The sequence below is a fragment of the Etheostoma cragini genome, chromosome 7 (genome assembly GCF_013103735.1).
Source record: "Etheostoma cragini isolate CJK2018 chromosome 7, CSU_Ecrag_1.0, whole genome shotgun sequence".
NCBI lineage: Eukaryota > Metazoa > Chordata > Actinopteri > Perciformes > Percidae > Etheostoma > Etheostoma cragini.
Genome location: NC_048413.1, coordinates 5,207,238 through 5,218,849, shown reverse-complemented (window position 1 = coordinate 5,218,849; position 11,612 = coordinate 5,207,238). Strand labels below are relative to the sequence as shown.

The window sequence follows — 11,612 nt, the reverse complement described above, 5'->3', positions numbered from 1 at the left end:
GGGGGGGGGGGGTTCTGAAGACAGACTGTTATCTGTGAAACAGGGATGCTCTGAAAACACCCCCATTGGCAATTAGTGCTTTCCACCCATAGACAATTACGGTCTATGCTTCCATCTGATGAAATAACACGGCAAAAAATCGACCAATCAGAATTTTGGTCGAGCCAGAACGTATCGACCAATAAATTGACTAGTCGACCGGGAGATTACAGCCCTAATGAGCACTTGGAATAACAGTCAAACAGAAAAATAAAAATAGATTAGGTGGGAACATTTCTAATAAGGCAATAGCACAGAAAAAAAGGTTTTTCTTGTTCATGAGCTACTGCACGTGCACAACATCCACTCATTCCAAATACGCTGGGCAACCTTGATCCATCGTGTTGTCAGTTTACCTTTGTCCAGCAATGCCGCTGGTCCTGCTTTACTGTTTTTATGAAATTGGAGTAGTCGCGGTCCAGGGGATGTCTTCCTAAAGCCCCAGCCGAAAACAGACCCAGCTGTACAGACATCTCGGACAGCGCTTGGCTGGACAATTTAGGACACTGAAGGGAAAACGCAGAGATCATAAGAAATAATATACAGATTAGATTAGGTCAAGCATAGAGACATCACAGGTTTACATGTTTTACATTTCAAATTTTTTTTTTAACCAAATGCAGATTCAACGATTGAGCTGCGTTTGTTTTTGATTCCAAATCAATCTTTTGAATGGTAGGATATTGGTAACCTTAATCTAAAGAAAGGCATTTTAAGAGGTTCTGTTTTAAAGCTAAAGTGAAGACATTGGTATAATATGAAACTAGACAATCCAAGGACTAAATGTCCAAATAACGCTTTGCCCCTAATTTAATCAATAGTAAATCAAATCGGAAAATAAATTGGGACTTTGCTCTTTACAGAAATAAATCTTCTTACATTGATATTGTCTGAATGCTTCAGCACTTGGTGGATATTCCTCAGTGCCACGTCTCCAAGATGCTCAGGCAGACTCTCTGCTAAACTCTGCAGCGTTGCTTTATAGAAAGTTGCTGCATCCTGCAGGAAGTCCAACCTCTCCTGTTCCCCCAGATCCACGACAGCGGTGGCCCACATGAATTCTCTGGCACGAGCACCCACGTGCACTTCTGCAACGGGGAGCATCTCCGTCGTATTTTGAAGGAGATGCAGATCTCGGTTTCTGAGAAAGCGCTTGGCGACGGAGGGTCGAAAAAGACTGGTTGCGTAGGAGTGAACCAGCATAGAGGCCAGCTGGAGCTCCACAGGCACGAGCGCTGTGCCACCCTGCTGATATTCTTGGAGAGCTCGGAGGGGATCCAAAATGGAGGCAAGGAAAATGAATCGCAGTTTGACTTTAGAGTCCATCAGCCGGCTTCGGATCTGGTCGACATCCTCTGCTTTCTTTAGTGACTTGTAATAATCCACTAAAAACCTCCAGCCGCTGGCCATCTTTTGCACAGCATGGATGATAAATAAACACTGCGCAGATAGAGGATGGGATGGGTTATAAGACTCTGCATCAGCAAATAGCACTTTAAGACCCCTACGGACCTGGGGGCAGGTGTAGTAGTGATAGTGGATGTCTCTAACCAGGTCAACCACGCAATCAAAGGAAGCCAAAAGTCCGGCCCGGCATGCTCTTGCTGCCATCCCAGGGAGGCCGCAAAGTGATACTAACCTAGAGTTGAAAGCCTGAAACCGAGAAACAAACACCTGACTCACCCCCGGGTGTGCAGCGTTACAGTAAAACGCAACAATGTTGGACAAAGGAAAGCCACGTTTCTTCAGCGTCTCAATCAGACGCTGTGCGTCTGTATCTGCAGCGCGTGTGTCTGTGACAGCGTCAGCGTCCGCTGGGGTTTGTGGATCAACAGCGTCAACACTCATCTGCAGAGTGAGCAGGGGCTTCACCACACTAACCCCTGACCTCTGGTCCATGTAGCCAACCAGGACAACACCCGTGTTCTGTCCTCCACCCAGCTCTACGCCCACATACAGGTAGAGGCAGTACGGCGTGTGCGAGCAGGCCTGACTGACGTCTATAGCGTGCGTTGGACTCAAAAAGGCAGACACTAAAGGGCCAGAAACCGGAGTCTCTCTACTTGTACTGAAGTGTGTGCCCACATTGACATTACAGTATCTTCTGATAAAGTGCAACAAAGTAGAACTGGTCCCTTCATTTCCTTCGTCCACTGCTGCTGCTTCTGCTTGCTTCACCTTCTCTGCTGCCTTTTCTTTCACGGTTGTCTCCATTTTCTCTGTTTCCTGCTTCATCTTCACACCTGTCACTTCCATTACATCGTCATCATCATCTGATATCACCATCACCATTTCTGTGTTTGTGTTCAAACTCTCCAGAACTTTTTCTTTTCTTGGTTCTTCCACGGCTTTGCCTTCCATCTTCACAATTATCTCCAGTTTCTGTGGAGGGGTCTGGGAGGAATGCCCATCTGTAATGGGAGTAAAAAATACATTAATAGTGTTTTTCAGACATGGCGCATGTAAATCTCTGTTAAAGCAAACACAAACCTTTTGTCCTCTGTTACATCATTGTTCATTTTGGCTTTCATGAGACATTACACAACTGTTACAGAAAGAGCGACAATGTTTGCACAATATTTAGCACGTGGTGCATGAAAGGCAGTGTTTTATATATTTTTTTCATGTCCATGTAATATTTTGACATGAGTCTCCTCAACAGCTTATAAGTGTCTCATCCACTGTTTCACGATTTATGACATAGATTCCACTTTTTTTGCACAAGTTATTAATAATTAAGCAATGTGTTAATTACAGCACTCTTAATAGGGTAAACAAACTTCATTTCATATCTTGTTTGTGCGTATTAAACCATGTGCCGATAGAGCCCTGTGTTGATGCGATGTTCAAGGTGCTGGTTAGGATTAAGGTCTGACTTTGTTAGATTGTTGTTGTGACCTTTACATAAAAAAGTGTGAGGAAGACAATGAAGAATCCCACCATAAACAAACAATAAGTCAACAAAGTCTTACTACAATGAAAGCGTTAAATATTAACTGTTATATATTTTAGGGCTGTGAAAAATGACGCAATGATAACGAGTTAACGCAAATTCCTTTTAACGCCACATGTTGTTTGACGCGCTTTCTCCCACACACACACACACTGGGCCTAGGGCTGCTTTGTAGCTTGGGAATTCCTGAAGCGATGCAGCAGTAGGTTGGGTTTCATAAGTTTAGTCTGTAGGAACCAGGAGGTCTCTGAGAGGTGCCAGTTTACTTCTTCATGAGACCAATTTGGAGTGGACGTCACTGACGCTGCACACGCATTGTGATGGCAGAAAAACAACCAAAATGGTTTTTCACACAGGACCTTCATGTAACACAGCCATTGGGGCCGCTGGTTAGTTAGCTTGGTTATTCCACCACGTTTTAATGCTACGTTGGTTTAATAAAACGAGCCAAACAGCACACTGGTCCACCCAGCTCTACGCAGTTTGAGCACCGCACAAACAGCCTAAATAAAGCCCTTGGGTTTTGGGAAAGGCGCTATATAAACAACTTACATCGCCCCTGCAGTCCTTTGAGAGAGACTTGCGCCAGGGCCCCGTTCATAACTGCTTGCATTACTAGCTATTACGTTGATTGCTACAACAAACTCTTCCTGAAGTCTTGGCTATTGACCGCTACAAAAGATCATTACGACAGCAGGTGTGGTAGAAACACTACTGCTTTAGTCCGACGGGGCCACTAGAATCATCACAAACTGAAAGTTCCTTGTAGCTCCTTTACCTATAAAACAAATTATGCAATTGATCCCAATTACATATTTTAATCGATTGACAGTCCTCATATACCTCTATCAACCACACCTTTGCTATGTATATTTGTGTTAGCAGCTGATTTATCCACCTGAGTCAGCAGGAACCATACTCTGTCCACCTCTGGCCTCCAAGGCGTGGTACTCCCTGCCCTTGGCGTTGTTCTTGTCAAAGAACGCCTTAAACCAGTGCAGGAAGGTCACGGCCACATCAGATTGTCTCTCCATCAAATCCTTGACGGGGATGTGCTGGAGAGAGTGGAGAGGCCCGTTAGTCTCATACTGTGTTTGGTTCCATCAGACAATTCAATTTATTTATAGTTTCAAATCATAGCAAGAGTTATCTCAAAACACGTTGCAGGTGGAGTAGGTCTAGACCACGGTAGCAATTATAGTACCAATAAAGACAATACGTTAGGTTTACGGAGTGTTTCTATCTGCTGGTTTAAAAACAATAAATAGGCCTGTTAAACATAGACATCAATCCGAATACATTTTCAAAACGTATTCAGTTCTTAGCCCAACCAATTCTGGATTTTAGAGGCTGATTCTCAAATCAATATTTGATTTTAAACTGTCTAAAAAGATATGTCAGCCGATATTGTTTTTCAAAGTAAACATAAACACTTTCAAGATATAGATCACTTTTTTGTGACCAACGTACGTATGTGCCGAGTGCAACATTTTACAGCTGAACCAAAAACATGTACACACCATTTCTGAACTAAAGCATTTCTATTATGTGATTTTCTCATAATTTCACATAAAGACTCATACCAATATATCTATAATGAGCAAATATCTGGCTGATGTATTATTTATAAAAGTAATTCTGTGCACATCCCACCTTCTGGCAGCTGCAGGACAAATGAAAAATATTGAATAAAGTGTAATGTCCGCAACACTGCTTCAAGCTCGCATATTAACCCGTTTGTGCCGGTTACTGCGTTATGCAACTCTGAACCTCCTGGCGGCTGCTGCGTGGCGCAGCATTCTGTGTTCGTAAGACTTTTCATGACGCGTGTAGCAGAGAAAGCACTGTCATTGGTTCAAATACACATGAGGCGGGTCTTGTTGGCTATTTAAAGCCATGTGACCACCAAAATGTACCGTAGTTTGCTGAAAATCATATCAATCAACCAGACATACATGTGCGTTTGTTTATGAATTTTTGAGAGACGAGCGAGAAAATGGCTACGACAGAGGGGGATTTTGACAGCGAGGGCAGTGACATTGAGGTGGAAGATGTGGCGGTAGATGTGTTGGCGCGAAGCATCTGGCACAAACGGGTTAAAGGCAAAGGCAACGTTTCAACCCTGCTGGGTCTTCTTCAGGCAGATGGTGGCTATATATATATATATATATATATATATATATATATATATATATATATATAGTTATATATATGCCTTAAAATCATCTGACCAACCATGTGACTTCAATTTGTTTGATTTATTATTCACCACATACTAAGCAAATGTTATACTTTTTCAGATTTACCCCTTTTGTTACAACACTCACTCGCAACACTCCGACTTTCCTAAATGCAGCTTGTAGTAAACTGTAGTTGTGAATAATGTCCACCATGTCGTTGCTTTGGAACCGGACCCTGGAGAGGTCCAGGGACTGCGGAAACAACCAGTCCATCAGCTGGCAATAGGCTGCACCTAAAGACACACACACACACAATAATATGCAACCAGGTGATGTCAAAAAGAGCATGAAAGCTCAGCCCACCCTCCACATAGCCAAAGTATAAACAAAAATACACACGATAACAGCACAGCTCATGATGGTTTGTTGAGGTTTTATTCACATGCTGACCTACCTGTGCATACCTGCCCAATCTTGGTGAAGCCTGTCTGTAAAGTCTCATTGAGCCATGCCAGCAGCTCATAAAGGTTTGGCCGCCCATTGCTACCCACAGGTACATTCACTGCCACGTTCAGGTCCATCTCCTACAGGGATGGACTTGCAAATACACCACGGAAACATATATTTACTTAAGAGTCAGACAAACACTGATCCATCACTAAACAAATCAACAAGTTGGATTTATAAGTCATATTCTTGGACCTTCTTCTTACAGCAATTTGGAATCCCTAGGACTCCATTTTTTGGCTATTTGCAACTTCACCATCTGTTAGTATCGAATTTTGGATCCAGTTATTCAGCCCCTACAGCACCAGAAAGCTTAAATAAGGTGTTATTGAAATATGGAAACGGTCATGAGGCTTCTGGGTATTATTCTATGCTTACACAGAACCTGTGGACTTGGACTGGGCTACGTGATATATGTCAGATTGCAGGGACCCAGGTTTCATTCAGACCAAGATTATTTGTTCTGGGAGATGGGTCAATATATTACGTGTGATGGATAAGCACGTAAGAAGCTGGGTCCAGACTAGTTCAATGATAGCAGGACAGATATTTTTAGGATGGGGAATTAGGGGGTGCCGTCAATCCAGGAGTGGGCTTGTGCGGCGGCGTTTTTCAAGATATAAAACAGCTTGCCAGATTGGACATCTACAATAGACAATTGGGAAAGTATTTGAGCAGTTTGCAGGACTCATGAAAAGCTTTTTGCTGGAGAGAGTAATGTATGCTGTGCTTATGGTTCATTAATACATATGTTCTTTTGGTTTGTAGAATGTCTATTTTGTATGGTTTTGAATATTGTGGTTGTTGTGTCAGCTTTTCTTTGTTTTTTGTCTAGTCACTAATCACACAACAAACAATTCCAATTCCATTTCAAAACAATATGTCAAACACCCTGCACATGCTCACTAACTGTAGGGGCTTTCCCTCTCCCTCGAAAATGCTGCTTTCAGGTTTTGTCAAAGTGCCGTTCATATTAGTTTCAACTGATAAAAAGCAAGCTACTATTAAAGAACTCGGGATTTGGCGTTTTGCTTCCTTTTATTTTTCTCCCTTTAGTGAACCACCTAGTAATTCGAGCTTTCCTTCTGTTAATAGTGACAATTAAAACTGGAATTAAAAAACCCAATGAATTAATTCATACTCAAAGCCTTTACAATGAACAAGAACACAACTAACGGTGACGTTACTTCTGTCATTTGTTTGCGAATACAAGTTCAAACTAGTATGAAATCTTAGAGCAACTGCGTTTCAAAATTAGCCTAAACAAATGTATTACCTTAATGTAAGACGTCGGGAAACACAACTCTCCGTTCACCATTAACATGCATTGCGCGGAGGTGCCTCCTCGTATATTCCGTCTGCTAACAACCAGCCTACGAATGTATGTGAATGGAAGTTGTTGTGTAGTTGGATGTACTGTCAACATGTTAAATAACTACGTAGAACTAAGTTCTTTACTATCTGTCAAGCCGAAAAACTTAGCTTTTAGGAAGACAGAAGTGTACACAGACGGGAAGTTATCAGCAGAATGAAAAGAAGACTTGTCGGATCCTGACACTAACCTAAAGTTATGCCCAACGTTAACTTACGTGTGCAGCAAACATGTTGTTGCCAAGTCATATATAAATGTCCGTTTCAGGCTAACGTAAATTGTATGTCTGCAAGTTAACGTTAAGTTTAAGTATTTTGACATTATACGCGTTAGAGTGAAGTGTGCATGGTTTCAACTCTTAACTTGCCAACATTAGCTTACTTACAGCTAACTTGTCCCCTCTGGTAGACAAATTGTTATAAAATAATCCTCTGACATGCCTCAATCTAATGTTTTAGCTAGCTGCATGTATTTTGTTAGCTTTAAAGCAGGTACTTGTATCTTGTGGCGCCGACTGTGTTCTCTTCAGATGGGCGTGGCTTTGAGAGTATGACGCCAAGCGCCCTGAATGCAACCATTTTTGTGTGTATGAACGGTCTCTACACAAATCATACTACAGCGGTACAGCGGGAAGCGTTTTGACCAATGGAATCGATGAATTCAGGTCAGAAAATACCGACGTCACATAGTAAGGTGAAAACAAGAAATCTGAGAACAAATCAGCTGTTAGCAGCGAGTTCTGCAAGAGACGCCATGATGGACAGTGTAACTGGATGGAAAACTGTGGGACTGGAATGCGACGCCGGGTCCAAACAATATCACGTTAAAACAGTCTTGAAGAACAAGAGTATTGAATCCCTGGTAGTAATGTCCCCATGAAAAAAAGACGGTATTGGTTACATAAAAGCCGAATTTCCCAGTGCGGAATCCACTAGCTAAAAGAATGAACTTTTCTATGGTCAACATTGTCAACAGGTCTACAGCGACCAAACCATGAAACTACGTTTAGTTTGTTGAATTAAATTATGTCTTGGACCTTGCTCAGCTTCTTATTTAATTAGCTTTAATATATTTTAATGCCTATTTTACGATTTTGCTACCTAAAAATGTTCTAAATACGTTGTATTTACTGTGTTTATTCCCTGCCATTTTGATTTAATTTCACAAAAAACTCATACTTGATTTTTTTCTGAAGCTAGTTATCTTAATTTAAATCCCAACGATTAAGCTAAATTTGTTTATTTTAGAAACCGGCTTTAGCTAAACGTATAGCTAGCTAGTTACGTTACACCCGGCGCGGCTACAACGCAAGCTAAAACGTAGCTAAGCTAACACAACATTATGATGTAACTACAGCTGAGTTCACGAACTTGTCTTTTACAAACAACTGGGAGTTTTGAGTTATAATGTTAATTTATTTGGCAAGTATATTCAGAAAATAAAATCGTGTACTCACGCTCTCTGCTTCGGTCCTTGTGAGTATTTAAACTAACGTTACCAGTCTCAGACTCCCCCACCCTCCACAACCCATAAACCCACCCCTCGATACTCAACTCAGCTAACATTAGGCTAGCTACCGCTCTGCCATTAAGCTAGCTAGCGTTAGGTGATGGTGATAATAACGTTAGAATAAATAAAGTTACCAAAAAATTCCACAAAATGGTAACTTTAGTCATGCGTTTATTATTCTGTAAACGCTGTGATAGCTTTCGGAGCTGAGTATGCTACAGTTAGCAAAATTTCCTGAGTAGCTTTTTAAGCCAACTTTAGGTTGCCCAACCGTACTTAGATACCACATTGGACGATGCCGTTCAGTGGAATGATTCATCGAAGCTCACGCCATAATTGTTGGAAAAAAACAGTTCTTGGCTCATTAAGAACTTCCTTTCTAAACAAGGACAGAACAGAAATTCTAGCTAATTGTTGGGACAAATGTTTTTAAATACCATCCTCTATGGTAGTTACATTCTTCCAAACCCAACAGTTTAAAGTATGGATGTGAAAAACACACTAAAGTAGAATTACTCTTTCAGCTTCAGCACATTGCCAAAATTCTTTATTTTCTAACACAATCATGCGGACTGTATGGCTAGGCTAACTTGTTAAATCACATATTAGCCTACATGTAAACTTTTAATCGAGAAGAATCCTTACTCTTTACATGGTCCCACTTATTCTCTTATATTGTCCAAATTTAATGCTAGTCTTTAGACTTTAGTCTTGCACTATTGGACTTATTTGCACTACCACGATGACACACACTCTGGTAGAGCACCTTACCTTACCATGCATACTGATACACACACCATATCTCATAACCTTACCACGCATACTGAATCACATGGTCAAGCACTGTCCAGGCACTGCAAGCGTCTCATGCTTATACGTCCCTTAGTACATTCATTGGGGTTTATTATTTAGTATCTTTTATTTTATTGTTCATACAGTATTATCCATGTGGATTTGTCATTTTATCATCCTGTTTATCATGTATTTGTATGTTGTGTGTGATGTCTTTAAGCTACTGGGAGCTTAAATTTCCCCTTGGGGATCACTAAATATCTTTACATCCATCCATCCATCCAATGCTAAGACGATAATGCTGCCGGCAATCTTATCAACCAAAAGATAAATAAGCAGTCTAACAAAGGGGCTAACAACTTTCTGGTCGGACAGGAGCTGCTCTCTCAAGGGTAAAACCCGGGTGGTGGTGTTTGCATCTACACTTACAACAGCTGATGTAACAATGCCAAGGTGGTCACAAGTCATTGCTCTCTGAAAATCAAGTTTTTACCATAAAATGTCGACCATTCCATCTGCCCAGGGAATTTACCAACGTCATCATCACTGCTGTTTACTTCCCCCCCAGTGCTTTGAGTGTGCTCTACCACTCCATCAGTGACTTGCAAACTACACATCCAGAGGGTGTCTCCATTGTTGCTGGGGACTTTAATCAGGCCAACATGAAGACAGTTCTCCCCCATTTCCATCAGTATGTGACGTTTCAAACACACTAGACACAGCCTACACATACATCAAGGCAGCATTCAAGGCAGCCCCCCGCCCCCACTTTGGCTCATCAGATCATCTCTCTATAATTCTAATTCCTGCAAACAGGCCCCTGCTCACCAGAGAAAAACCCACCGTGAAGCAGGATCAGTGTCAGCATTACAGGACTGTGTGAGTGCACAGACTGGGACATGTTCAATAAAGCTGCAACTGAAAACCAACACACTAATGTGAAGGAGTATGCTGAATCTGTGTCTGCATACATCCAGAAAGGCATGGAGGATGTCTCAGCTACCAAGATCGTCACCACACAGGCGAATCAGAAACCCTGGATGACCAATGAGGTACGTGCAACACTGAGGGTACGAAATGCAGCGTTTAAGGGTGGGGACGCAGAGGCGCTCAAATCACCCAGAGCCAACCTGAACCAAGCCATCAGAACTGTAAAGCCTGCCCATGGTCAGAAAATCCAGTGATTCTTCCACAAGCCGACAAAGAACAGACGCATGTGGCAAGACATCCAGACCATCACAGACTACAAGGCTGCTCCTCTGCCCTGTGAAGATAACTCATACTTCCTCTACACACTCAATATCTACTTTGGTCGGTTTAAAGCACTCAACAACACTCCTGTGAGGAAATCCACCCCTCACCCAGATGAACAGGCACTCAGACTTGAGACAGCTGATGTCCGGAAGACGTTAACCCTTGTGTCGTCTTCTGACGCTTTTTAATCAATGTTTTAAACTTTTTCTTATGTTTTATTCCCTTTTTTTAACACTTTTGACGTTTTTTTTCAATGTACGTTACTTTTTTTGATGTTTTCAACACTACGTAACTCTAACTTATTAACTTTGTACAGTTAATTTTGAAATTTACAGTCAATGATCCTCATTTATAGGTAATTATACTTAATGATTGAGTTAGAAAAGTAGAAATTAGGAATTATTTACACTAAAATAAAGGAATGGATGTTGATGAAAATAACAGACTGGAATATGTAAATTTACTCAATAGTCTACTATTTCAAAACCATTTTAATTTGTTGACACCCAAATTTAATAAAAGTAGAGATTTGTACTTACCAAAGAGCGTTGTGTGGAATCAATCATGTTATTTTGGGTAATTACAATTGGTAGTTAAAAAGAACATCTATATAGGAAAACAGGTCAATTTGACCCAAGAAAAACATACAAAAAACGCAGTGGGCCCCTATAACATACAGGGACACTGGAAAACACTTGACCTGAGCCTGGAACACCTGGGGAAGAACAACACCCATGTGCGAATGCGGTTTCTGCACTTCAGCTCAGCATAGATAGATATTTATTTATCCCAAAAAAAGGGAAATGATGGTGTTACGGCATCAAAATCAGTCACACAGCACAGAATATAAATATAAATAAAATACTAGGATACAATTTACAGTGCGTAGAATATACATGAAATAATAGTAATAATAGGAATACAATATAAAAAATATTTGAATATATACAGGATGGGAATACAAAATGCGCAACTGCCATTGGGCGGTAGTCCTTGAGGCCAGATG

At 41.2% G+C, this 11,612-nt stretch overlaps 1 protein-coding gene across 1 annotated transcript in view; it reads right to left on the bottom strand.

Moving 5' to 3' along the window:
* Positions 1–9,091, bottom strand: part of LOC117947591 — a 33,540-nt gene extending 24,449 nt beyond the window's left edge. The window contains exons 1-6 of the mRNA XM_034876662.1: positions 8,508–9,091; positions 5,627–5,769; positions 5,320–5,465; positions 3,891–4,047; positions 919–2,450; positions 396–545 (exon numbers count right to left, since the gene is read on the bottom strand). Of these exons, the coding sequence (XP_034732553.1) occupies positions 396–545; positions 919–2,450; positions 3,891–4,047; positions 5,320–5,465; positions 5,627–5,753 (2,112 nt within the window). The 5' untranslated portion in view covers positions 5,754–5,769; positions 8,508–9,091. The remainder of the gene's footprint in view (positions 1–395; positions 546–918; positions 2,451–3,890; positions 4,048–5,319; positions 5,466–5,626; positions 5,770–8,507) is intronic.
* Between the last annotated feature and the right edge of the window lie 2,521 nt (positions 9,092–11,612).